Source organism: Phoxinus phoxinus (assembly GCF_949152265.1).
Source record: "Phoxinus phoxinus genome assembly, chromosome: 16".
In the NCBI taxonomy this organism is placed as follows: domain Eukaryota; kingdom Metazoa; phylum Chordata; class Actinopteri; order Cypriniformes; family Leuciscidae; genus Phoxinus; species Phoxinus phoxinus.
Genome location: NC_136891.1, coordinates 13,277,461 through 13,290,472, shown reverse-complemented (window position 1 = coordinate 13,290,472; position 13,012 = coordinate 13,277,461). Strand labels below are relative to the sequence as shown.

The 13,012-nt window shown below is 43.7% G+C and overlaps 1 protein-coding gene across 6 annotated transcripts in view; it reads left to right on the top strand.

Moving 5' to 3' along the window:
• Positions 1-13,012, top strand: part of lama2 (laminin, alpha 2) — a 241,973-nt gene that overhangs the window by 178,107 nt on the left and 50,854 nt on the right. For all 6 annotated transcript variants that reach the window (XM_079639032.1, XM_079639030.1, XM_079639033.1 and 3 more), the window contains one exon: positions 5,938-6,049. In XM_079639032.1, coding sequence (XP_079495158.1) covers positions 5,938-6,049 — 112 coding nt within the window. The remainder of the gene's footprint in view (positions 1-5,937; positions 6,050-13,012) is intronic.

Below are 13,012 nucleotides of genomic sequence, written 5' to 3'. Positions count from 1 at the left end.
CGCTACATGTCGGCACACTTTCCCATGAGGCTATCGGCGCCGATGATAGATTGTTATTAGTCTACTCAATTGACCCTTCGCTAAGCCCCGCCCTCTTTAGTTACTGTTGCTACGCTTTACTGTTGCTGACAAGCTTTCGCGCCTGGCACATCTATTACAGTATGTATGCACCGGTGTCAGACATTCCCAAGGAGATAGTTAGTCATTTTTGGCGAACAGGTGACATATCTGAGAGAGCAAGACAAAAGGGACTGCAGTATGTATTCGAGGGATATATCCACGACATAATATGCAACCGATTAGAGAATAATTTCATCAAAATTGAAGCTAAAGCCTATAGGTCCCAGCGCAAGCAGCAGCCGCCTCATACGCTGACCATTCAAAAGGGAAACACACAAATTGAGGAACAGCTATGTTCATGCACAGCAGGGTAAGTAAAAAAATAATCTAATAATTATAAATCAAACAGCTTATCCATAAATGTTGAGGAATAACACTAACACCGGGAGAGCCGCGATCGGATTGGGGTAAAGTTACTCAGGCCGTCGATTAACAAAATGCTTAAATATATTTTAAAGTATCTCTGTGAGCCTCGGTCTTGCCTTTAATCGTCTTATTTTACGTTCAAATATATGGATTATGAACAAAGAACCGTCATTATTTCCGAGCAATATGTGTTTTTGTTAATCCTGTCAACATTTAGTTGTGAATGGGGTCTCCCACACTGCTTGATCCACGCCCAGCATTTGCACTCTCCTTGACTTTTAGGTTTCGGGAATTAAAAAAATCCCCCCATCCAAACTTTTAGGATACCGGGTATCAGATTTGCATAATCCATATGCACAACGCTTCGACATGTTTCCCTTGCTCGAAAGTTTGCCAGACCTCCCGTGCCTAGTTACGGTTGCTAAGCCACGATTGGCCTGTGGTGGTTTTCGGGCGTGGCTTAGCGAAGGGTCAATTGCTTATTCATGACACAGCAACACAGCTAAAAGTATTCCTAATATGTTGAAATATATGAGTTTTTATTGAAAGTAGCCTAATTTTACCTGTTGAGACATTCCTTCACAAAAACCAACAAGAGCTGTGTTTGTGATTTTTGGGGGAGGGGCATTTGCAAAATAAGCTTTATTTTTGTAATTGCTCTAGGTGCCATTAGTGGCGCAGAAAGTATACTTCACCTTTATGTCTTACTTATTTCATAGTAACATAAAAGGGACATTTGAGGCACATCAGCCAATGGATCCTTTTCACAAGCTTTTGCTATGCATGTTCAAAATGAATGTACATTTCATTACCTTGGCATTTAATGACAGTAAACTATTTACCGCTGCTGTGGAGTTTATTTTACACTCATCTCTGTAGATATGACTTTTTCTAAATATTAAAATACATTTTTATTTTTTATTTTATATTAATGATTTTTAATTCCACACATTTTATTGTCCATTCCATTCGACACATTCCTTTATAGTTCTAGAGGAAAACTACCGGGCAAGGTTTTCTGCTGCTGTGCACCATTGGTTTCTGTGTAAATCTGCTGTGATTGGTTAAACTGTACTTTACACGCTTTCTGAATCACTCCTGTAAGACTCTGACCTTGTTGGTTTGTTTCTGAACATGAAAGAAAGCCAGAACATTAACTTCTTGAAGTCTGAAGTGTTGCATCAGTTCTGCTCATTTGTGCTGAAGGGAACCTTCTGCGTTTTCAATAGTAGTCCTTGATAAAGTCGATATATTTAAGTTCTTAAAGCAGCCTTTTTAAATAACAGAAGTTCAAGAGCCAGTTAAATAGGAAGGCCTTTGCGCTCTTCTTCTTCCTTTTGGGTTTGTGTAACCTTGACCTTCCAAATACTCTTTGCCAAACTGGAAATATTGTAGTTTAGCAGCATTTATTTTAGTTTTTGTCCATATTGGCCCCAGAGATGTCAGATCTAATGTGTCTTGTTGTTCCCTTTCAAAAGAATGCGCCGAATGACGCTAGGGGAACGCCTCAGGTGTGACAGGTGTCTGAAATCACAATCAAATCACGGCAATCACATTGACTTGCGACAGCCTGTGAATCATTAACATGAATGATTAACGTGTGACCTGGAAGTATAAAAGGGCCTTGCAAACATGACAATCATCTTTTCGTCTTCAGGGACTGTTTTGTCTGTAAACGCTTTGAAAATCAGGTAATTATGAAATGCACTGAGAAGGCTGAGTGCTTTCAGAAGTGTGCAGACCCGTGCTCAAGATATCTGACGCCGGGTGACACACACAAACTGTGCGTTTTCTGTCTGGGAAGGAAGACCGCGCACAGGCAGGTCTCGAGGGAACTGCCTGTACAATTCACCTTTGGCTAAGCCCTGCCCCCCTTAGTTACTGTTGCTACGTCCGTCAACTTCATCTGGGCTCTGGTTTGGTATCAACATGGCTTATGCTGTGACAGCTCTTCCTGCTGAAATTTTATCAAACTTTTATAAAGTAGCAAATAAAGTGTCCGATAGAAGTAGGCAAAAGGGGCTGCAGTATGCGTTTGAAGGCTATATTCAAGATATACCGGTGAAACGCAAGCAACAACAAGTCATCCAAATAGAGGCAAAAGCATAATGGTCACAGTCAAAAAATGAACCACAGCATATCCTAATCGAGACGGAGGCTGGGACTAACAATATCAAGGAGCAACACTTTTCATGCAAAGCTAGGTAGGTCTCTATTCACTTCTATAATCGTTATTATTTACAAAACAAACGGACTACGCGAGTATAAAGTTGTATTTATTAGCAGCGTGTGCTAGCGTATCAACAATTAGCATAGAGAACCGAAATCATAACCTAAAACAGCATAAAACTGTCTAACTAGTATAACTTCACAGTAAGGTTTAAAGCAAAATTTATCTTAGAGCACAAAAGTGTGCTTGTTGAACCTTGAGGGGTTTCGCTGACTGTGAGGACGTCCACACAGTTTAATCCAAAGACGACACTTGTCAGGATTTGACTTCGGTTTTGGGAAGGGAAAAAAATATATGTGTTACAAATGCCCCAGGCACAACGTTTAACCATATTTTTGATAAAACTACGACGGTAATAGCCTGCCGAGACACCAAAACTATGAGACGCCTGTGCAAAAGTCAATGGAGCTCTGTGAAAAAGTGTCGGGCCTCTGTGGGAGCTCATTCTTGGCGGCGCTGTGATTGGTCAATCTACATTCTAGGGTGTGGCTTATCCAAAGGCGAATTGCGAGCGTTTTTCGCTGCAGGCAGGCTCAGGGTAGAGTAGTTGGTCTCTCTCTCTTAGAGTATAGACTGACACTGGTGCTTCAGATGGATCTTATGTCCAGCCCACGGGACCGTCTGACATTTTTTATTCTCAGTACATCGCCCCCTTGAGCTGTGTTTGCGTTTTCAGTGGGCTGAGCGATTCTGCAGCCCCTTGTATGAAATAATAATAACTATGTTTCTAGTAAGGCTGTGGCTCCTCCGAGCCCTCAGGTAGATCTATGCTTGCAGGCTGGCCCTCACCAGGGCCGCCTCTGTAGCTGGCCTAGGCTGTACCAGGGATAGTGGAGGCGCTCTGCTTAAGCATTTCTGCCTCTAACCCTTCACTTCGTGAATTAGGTTTCTAGCATCCCTGTATGACAGCCTTCACCCATGGGAGTCGTTAGGCCAAGGCCTCCTTCACTTATTTTTTGGTCGAAGTACGCTCCCCTGAAGCCAGAGCATTGCCATGAGCTGACGCCCATGCATACAGATGGTAGGCCCCTGACTCTGGGGCCTGCGTTGAGGCAGAGTGGCATATGTTGCACTCCCCTTGTTTTAAGGGTGCTAGCTTTCTTGCTGAGTACACTGCCATGGGCAATGTGATTAGGCACCAGGATGCTCTAGGTGCTGTGTAAACCGCTTATCTGCCAATGAAGGCTGCGCCGTTAGATAGTAGGCCTCGGCACGTTAGTCTGAGGAAGGGCCATGTGAGGCCCGAAACGTCACTAAATAAAAAATTTTTTTGAATGGGAGCTTATTCGGTGTGCTGATCTGTTACTTTCTACTAGTAGGCCTCAGCAGGCCTCCTTATTTGGGCAGCTTACTTTACGTGGTTGGCCTTGGTGGTTCGGGCAGTTGACTCACTGATGGGTAGTAGGCCTTAAACAGGCCTCCTTGGAGGTGAGTCCCAACAGTGTGGAACATACTCTATAGCCGCTACCAGGTAGCTAGCCGTATTAGGCCTCCTGTGGCTGGACCCAATAGTTATGTTGGTGTAGTATGATTCCCAACAGTGTACCTTTGTAGCAAAATTCAGTAGGCCCAACCAGGCCTCCCTGATAGGCGAGTCCCCAGCTGGTCCCCGCCTTGGAACTATCAACCGGACCCAGGGCTCTTAGGCCTCCCTGAAGGTGAATTCCCACTTAAGATGGTTATCAGGTAGTAAGCCTCACCCGGCCTCCCTGAAGGTGAGTTCCCACATGCTGTGACTCTCAGGTAGTAGGCCTCACCGGGCCTCCCTGAATGTGAGCTCCCAGATATTGTGGCTGTCAGGTAGTAGGCCTCACCAGGCCTCCCTGAAGGTGAGTTTCCACATGCTGTGATTATCAGGTAGTAGGCCCAACCAGGCCTCCCTGAATGGGAACTGTCAGGTAGTAGGCCTCACCAGGCCTCCCTGAAGGTGAGTTCCCACAGACTGTGGTTATCAAGTAGTATACCTCACCAGGCCTTTCCTGCCTACAGCCTGGTTTGCCTACCAGGCGGACCATGTGCTCCCCTCACCGAGGGTCACTATGAGCACTCAGACTCCTGAGTCTGGTCAGACGGTCGTAGGCCTTCACAGGCCTCCTCAGTGTTTTGAAACACAAACACTGGGTAGATACGTGGATCGAGTAGAGAAACTCCCCTCGCTGGCAAGGGTTGGAAAGCACTATGGTGAGTCATACTCTTCGGTATATCCCGTCTCTGAGATCCGGGCCGAGTGGTTCACTTCCAGCTTCGCAGTCCCTCGGGTTGGATGTCTTACCTAAAGGCAAGTGTCCAGAGGCTCAGTCTGGCCACTTTCTGTGTGTCTGAAGACAAAGTGTCTTTGTAACTGACGCCAGGTCAGGCTGTCCTGGTGGCATTTCTGGTGTTATGTCCCCGAATAGTGACTGACTGGGGTTCCTTCGGGTTCCCTAGCCACATTCCCTAGAAGGGACTCCTTCTAATTTGAAGTTGTGGCCCTATGCCCTTGAGCAGGCCCAGGTAGTCCTTCATTAAACTAGTTTATGGAGGTTTTCCTGTGGAACATATAGCTTGGGCTATGACCGTAGGGAATGCTGTCACTGACAGCCTAGTGTGACCTGAGGGTGAGTGGTTCCGACATTTCATTTGAATTTGCTGGTTCTGACTGTGTCACTGCCAGTGGGCATGCACTCCCCTTAGCATGGCGGTGTAGGTATATCGTTCCCCTAGCGTCATTCGACGCAGTGCGAGTTCCCTTTCGAAAGGGAACGTCTCAGGTTACGACTGTAACCTATGTTCCCTGAGAACAGGGAACGAGACACTGCGTCTCCTTGCCATGCCTGTGGACATGCCTACCAAACAGTCCCTTCAGACGAAGGATGATTATCATGTTTGCAAGGCGCCCTTTTATACTTCCAGGTCGCACTTTTATCATTCACGTTAATGATTCACAGGCTGTCACCTGTCAATGTGATTGCCGTGATTTGATTGTGATTTCAGACACCTGTCGCGCCTGAGGCGTTCCCCTAGCGTCATTCGACGCAGTGTCTCATTCCATGTTCTCAGGGAACATAGGTTACAGTCGTAACCTGAGACGTTTTTCTCCTCCGTGTGGTGTTACTGAGGTCGGTTGCTTGTGTGTTTGTTTCTTCTTCACACAGCTGTGGTAGATCATGTGAGGCTGATCTGAGGCTATGTACAATTTCATTGAGCTTTCAGAGTTATTTTTTCTTTCTCTTTCCATGCAGGCAACTAAAGTGTCTGCTGATGGGGAGCAGACGGCAGCTGATGCTGAGAGGAGCCGCAAAGGAGCAGAGGACCTGGAGCTTTACGTTAGGAACACACTCCTGGCTGCCGAAGGTAACGACAAATGAGAAACTGCTAAGAAAGACACATTTGATTAGTCCAGCTAACACTCCAGAAACTGAAATCAAGGGTTTAATGTTGCTGGGTTGTGTGTGTGCGTGCGTGTGTGAGAGAGAGATAGAGAGATTTTTTTAACACACCTTAATTACTTATTATTATTAATTACACAACATCAGAAAAACAAAAACAAAAAACTACATTTACAAGAAATCACATAGAATTAGGCCTACTCAAATTCTTCAACAAAGTGTAATGTGTAATTTTTAATCCAGCACAACAATCTTTGTATACTCCACACCTCTTCAAAGTTTTCCTATGTTTTATTCTTGCTTTTAAGTCAAGTCACCTTCATTTATATAGCGTTTTTAACAATATAGATTGTTTTAAAGCAGCTTTACAGTGATAATAGGAAATTACAGTAACAGAGATTGTTTCGGCTTTACAGCAGCTCTAGAATAAACTTCTTGTCCAGCTAAAGTTAGTTTTGATTGATTGATTCACTTCCGTTGCAAAGATCTTTAGTTATTAACTTAGGTAACAAAGCGCTCTGGGCCGCTCATCTGCACAAAACAATGCCTGGAGGCTTGAGAACAAGCCTTAAAATTTTTTGAAAAAAAGGTTATCTCTGCGCAAAAACGCAAACCCGCGAAATCACAGACGGCGTGCACATGCGCTTCACGTGTTTAGTCTACAATACTAAACATGAATATATATGTGCGCGGGCGTTTAGTCCTTTACAAACCAACCCTCAACAAAACTACTTGTCTGGCCTTAAACATTTATAATAAAGAATTATTGTTATATATATATATATATATATTATTATATAATTATTTATTGCTTCCGCATAGCCACGTGAACTGGAATTATCCCGACAACGTTTTATCTGTTCAGAGGTAAAGGGAAGGAGGCCTTCACAGGGGAGAGACTAGTTAACACTTCAGGACTGCGTTGTCGTCGTGTCCTGGCGCTGGTCCTTCATCAGATCTGGATACGGCCTGGATCCGGCGGACTGCGGTAAACCTAGGGATAAACAGAGAGACTAATATTAGCGTAGACGCCGTCCTTCTTATGATGTAACAAGTACATCAGGATTTATGGGAAGTGTTCCCGGTTCCGGCTGACCTAATCTATGCAGCCTAACTTATAATGTATATAGAAGTATATAATGTGTTGTGTATGCTAGGCCAAAGAGATGTGTTTTTAGTCTAGATTTGAACTGACAGAGTGTGTCTGCTTCCCGGACAATGTTAGGAAGACTGTTCCAAAGTTTTGGTGCTAAATAGGAAAAGGATATACCGCGAGCAGTTGATTTTGATATTTTTGGTATTTTCAACTGGCCGGAATTGAGATTGCAATAGACGTGAAGGACTATAGTGCGTTAAGAGCTTGTTCAAGTACTGGGGAGCTAAACCATTTAGTGCTTTGTAAGTAATCATCAATATTTTAAAACGTATGCGTTGTTTAATAGGGAGCCAATGCAATGTTGACAGAACCGGGCTAACATAATCATACTTCCTGGTTGATGTACTCGATTAACTCGAGCTGCTGCGTTTTGGACAAGCTGTAGTTTGTTTATTAAGCGTGTCGAGCAACCACCCAGTAGAGCATCAGTGTCTCGAGAGCACATGTGTGCCAGGCGTACTAGGGAGGTGCAGACTAAAACCTGATAAAAGTGTGCGGGGTAGCCCAACCGGCTGCCTCACAGATCTCCTGGAGGGGCACTCCTGAGACCTCTGGGTGAAGTCTCCATTCCCCTGGCCTCAGCCCCTGCCTCGACAGGATGTCTGCTCCCTGATTCTGAACCCCCAGGACATATATTGCTCTGATAGATATTAATGTCCTCTGGGACCATAGGATAATCTGACGTGCCAGTCTGGATAGAGGGCGCGCTGTGAGTCCCCCTTGTCAATTCAGCTACCACTGATGTATTGTCCGAACGTATCAGGACGTGATAACCCTTGATGTCTGGGAGGAAGCTCCTCAGAGCCCTGAACACAGCTAACATCTCTAGGCAATTTATATGCCAAGAGTGATGATGGTCCTGCCACAGACCCCTGGCAAAGCAGCCGTCCATGACCATGCCCCAGCCAGTAAGGGAGGCGTCTGTCTAAACAGTTTTCCGGCTACATGACGCTCCCAACACCGGCCCTTGGGACAGGAACCAAGGTTTCTTCCATATTAATAGGGAACGAAGGCATCTGCGTGTGACCCTGATTGTTCGGAACGGATTTCCCCTCTGAGAAAACCCCTTGGCTTTCAGCCACCACTGAAGGGGCCTCATGTGTAGAAGGCTCAAAGGTATTATGTTGGATGCCGCTGCCATGAAGCCCAGCAGCCTTTGAAATTGCTTTAAAGTGATAGCCTGGCCTAGCTTTTTCCCGGACACCATGGCCAGGATGGACTCGATACGTGCGGGAGACATTTGTGCATAACGTAGTTTTCTGGGCTGGTTCCAACGCGCTTTTCTTCGTCTTGAGACTCAACCCCAGATTCTGAATGTGGCCAAGGACGACATATCGATGCCGAACTGCCATTTCCCGGGACTGGGCCAGTATGAGTTAGTCGTCGAAGTAATTCAGTATATGGATGCCCTGAAGTCTCAGAGGAGCCAGAGCTGCATCCATGCACTTGGTGAACGTGCGGGGAGAGAGTGATAGGCCGAACAGAAGAACCCAATATTGGTACGCTTCGCCCCCGAAAGCGAACCTCAGGAACGTCTTGTGACATGAGAGGATGGAGACATGCAAATAGGCGTCTTTAAGATCTATCGTGACAAACCAATCCTCGGATATGATTTGATTCACGATGATGGGAATAGTGAGCATCTTGAACCTGAATCTCCTCAGAGAACGATTCAACTGCCTCAAATCTAAAATCGGCCTTAGATCGGCCATCCTTCTTTGGAACTATAAAGTACCGGCTGTAGAACCCGGACTCCCTGTCTGGTAGGGGAACAATTTCTATGGCCCCTTTGACCAGTAGAGCCTGCACTTCTTGTTCCATAACCGGAGCCTGTTCTAGAACCACTGTAGTCGATACCACCCCCGCGAATTTGGGAGGTCGGTGACAGAACTGCAGTTCTACTAAATCTACTAGGGGAACCAGCCTCTCGAGACTGGCCTCGGGTGTTTTTCGAGCACTGTTCTCGACCTCCTGAAATGGAGGACCAGCAGGAAGAAGTCGAGAAAGATCTTGTGACCGAAGTTGGTGCTCTTTTGCAAGCTTTTGGGGCGAATGCCACGGTGTTGGTTCGCTGGAAATCGATTCGGCCCGAAGCGTCAATGACGCCGGGACAACATCTTTTTCCAGAGGGCTCCGCTGTGAGAACAACCTCGATTGCTCCACAGCGGGAGGGGCAGCCCTCAGAGGTCCTACCACTTCGGTTAGGACCTCTTTCCCGAAGCCCTCTTTGCCTGAATGACGTCCCTCAGGTCACCCTTCTGGTCAGAGGACTTCGAGTGAGAGCGCTTACTCTGTTGCCAAGCTCCCGCAGGAGGGGCTCTGGAGGAAACGCTCCCTTTCTGTTCCTGGCGATAGAAGGAGGAGCTAGTTGACGGCTGGGGTTGGCTGCTTGGGCCAGCCCTCTTAGACCTGGATTTTGAGCGGCGAGGGAGAAACTGCTGGAATGCCGCTGACTGTTTTTTCGCCTCCTGAAACCTGTCGACGACAGTAGTGACTGCGTCGCCGAACAGGCCAGAAGGCGATAGCGGCTGATTAAATTCAGCCAAAGATGCCTCTCCGTGGCCACCATAGCTGCCATAGAGCGGCCGATAGTGCGCGTCGTCTCTTTAGTGGCCTGGAGAGACAAATCTGTGGCTTTTCTTAAAGGAGAACTCCGGCGAAAAATGAACCTTTGGTCTAATTACACATTGTTACCTAGTCAACCGTTATCTGAGATTTGTTTTCATGATTATCAAATGTAAATAGTTGTATCTTTATAAACAGTTTAGCCTATAACGCTAGTATAACACTAGTATATAGGACATTGAGTAATGACAAATAAAAATTTGCGTATACAGGCAGAAACCATCTTTGAAAAACAGTCTCTACCAGTCGATCTACGAACGCCGATCCAAGTGCGCTGAACTGTGTAGAATCTCATATGGTCCAGCGCACTTGGATCGGTGTTCGTAGATCGACTTTCAGTGCTTTTCTGAATATCGAATATTCAGCGACCCAAGCTTTATCATTTGTTCATCTGTATTATATATTTTTTTCATTTGTTGAACATCAATTAAATTTGTACCTTTAAATGGGTTTGTGAGTTTTTTGTAATTCCTTATTCGGGGAACAGACAAAAGGGTTTGACATTAAAATCAACACTGGTCTCTCCATGGTGTATCCATATGTTTTAATTGCTCTTTATTTATCACCTTCACATAAACTTTGTATAAACTCTTTCCCCCCATTGTATCCAACATTATGTCTCTCAAATTCTCTGAGGTCATTAACACATTTTCATTTTCTATTACACTTTTAGATATCACCATACAAGGAAAAATAGCAATTTTATCAGGAAGAGCTTGACTTGACCATAAGTTCCTGTCTTCTTCACTCAAATTTTCTCGGCACTTCTTTAATAAAAAATAGACTGTTCTTGTTGATTTAATTTCAAGTCTCTGTGCAAGTGCATCATCATTGTCCAACGCAATACCAGCCACTTCTATTAAGTAACAACTTTGGCTTTTGTTAAAATTTGCATCTCCTCATAAATCGAGTCAAGCACCATTGGCTCTTCCAAAAAACAATACAGAGACTTATATTACAATCATTTTTTGACCTGTACCATACACCATGCTTTTCTTAAACTTACATAAAAGGAAGAGATAGACTTCAAATTAAAACTCCTACAATCTGTCCAAAAGATATTTCTTCTAAAACCCCACCCTCCAACTTTACTTAATAATATTCCAAAAAAAATACAGACCTCTTTGTGACCAAACTATTTCACCTGGTAATACCAGATTTTCCATTTTCCAACACTATATCCTGAACTTTTGGCCCAGTTTACTTTTGCAGATGAGATTTTTGCATAAATGTTAGCAATATCAACCAGCTTGTCAATATAATCCTGTCCACTGGTTAAAACTAAAACATCATCTGCATATGCAGATAGCGTTATAGGTGGAAAGGTACTCTCATATGTAAAACCATCTAAATGAGTCCTAATTGTATTTAGCATGGGATCTATTGCTATTGAGTAAGGCATACCCGACAAGGCGCATCCTTGTCTAATCCCCCTTTGTATTTTAAAAGGGCTACTCAAACCACCATTGATTTTCAGTACACTTTCAATATTCTCATAAAGCACTTTATGAGATCCACCCTATCAAACGCCTTCTCTTGATCTGGGGAAATTAAGCCACATTTTTTCCCTAACAGTCTAGAGACTTCCAAAACATCTAGAATTAAGGATGTATTATCCACGATTGATCTATTAGGTACACAATAGGATTGATATAAATGTATAACCTGTCCAATTACTTTCTTCAGCCTGTTCTCCAAAGCTTTTGATGCAATCTTCTAATCCGTGCATAATAAAGAAACTGACCTCCAGTTTTTTTTATCTCTTTGAGATCACCTTTCTTGGGGAGCAAAGTTAAAACAGCTCTTCTGCAGCTTAGTGGCAGTTGTCCTTTATCCAAACTATTACTTAAAACTGTAAGTAGATCTTCTCCCAACAAATGTCAATATGCCTTCAAAAATCAACAGACAACCCATCCAATCCTGGTGCTTTACCATTCTTCACACTCATACTGAAAAGCATTAAAAAGTGTGTCTATTGTTTAGGGACATATCAGTTCTGCATATGAATCTTCATTTACTTTTGGTAGATTGGATACAAATTCAACCATTAAAGGAGAACTCCGGTGCAAAATGAACCTTTGGTCTAATTACACATTGTTACCTAGTCAACCGTTATCTGAGATTTGTTTTCATGATTATCGACTGTAAATAGTTTTATCTCTAAAAACAGTTTAGCCTATAACGCTAGTATAACGCTAGTATATGGGGCATTGAGTAATGACAAATAAAAATCGCTTGTTAATACCACTAATCAAGGCTCAAATTATCCCCACACTAACACGGTAGCATAATGAGGGTCCCTACATGCAAACCGAAGCATTGAGAACTTTGACAGTATCCACACAGTTTAATAAGAAGATATTTTATACATACAGTCAACTTCACGTATACAAGCAGAATCCATCTTTGAAAAACAGACTCTATCAATCGATCTACGAACCATCGATCCAAATGCGCTGGACCATATGAGATTCTACACAGTTCAGCGCATTTGGATCGGCTGTTCGTAGATCGATTGATAGAGTCTGTTTTTATGCTAAAACCCTCATTATGCTACCGTGTTAGTGAGGGGCTTTTTTGAGCCTTGTTAGTGGTATTAACAAGCGATTTTTATTTGTCATTACTCAATGCCCCATATACTAGTGTTATACTAGCGTTATAGGCTAAACTGTTTTTAGAGATAAAACTATTTACATTCGATAATCATGAAAACAAATCTCAGATAACGGTTGACTAGGTAACAATGTGTAATTAGACCAAAGGTTCATTTTGCACCGGAGTTCTCCTTTAACTCGAAATCCACAACAATGTTGGAATACAGCTCCTTATAAAAACCAACAGCCCTTTTTCGAATCTCAGAAACCTCAGTCAGAACTTTTACATCTTCTGACCGTAAACACTGAATACTTTTTCTTTGGCAATTGTTCCTTTCTAAACTGAAGAAGAACTTGGACGTGGCATCCATAGACTCTGAAATCTGGATCTAACCAACTGAGACCTTGTACCTAATAGATCTGCTAAGGCTTTTTTTCCTTTAAGAGCCCACAATTGCTATGATTTGCAGAGACTCAATTTAAAGCTTGTAGTTCAACGATATCCATAGACTTCTTATGGATTGAACCATGTCTCTAGCAACATTAAAAGTGT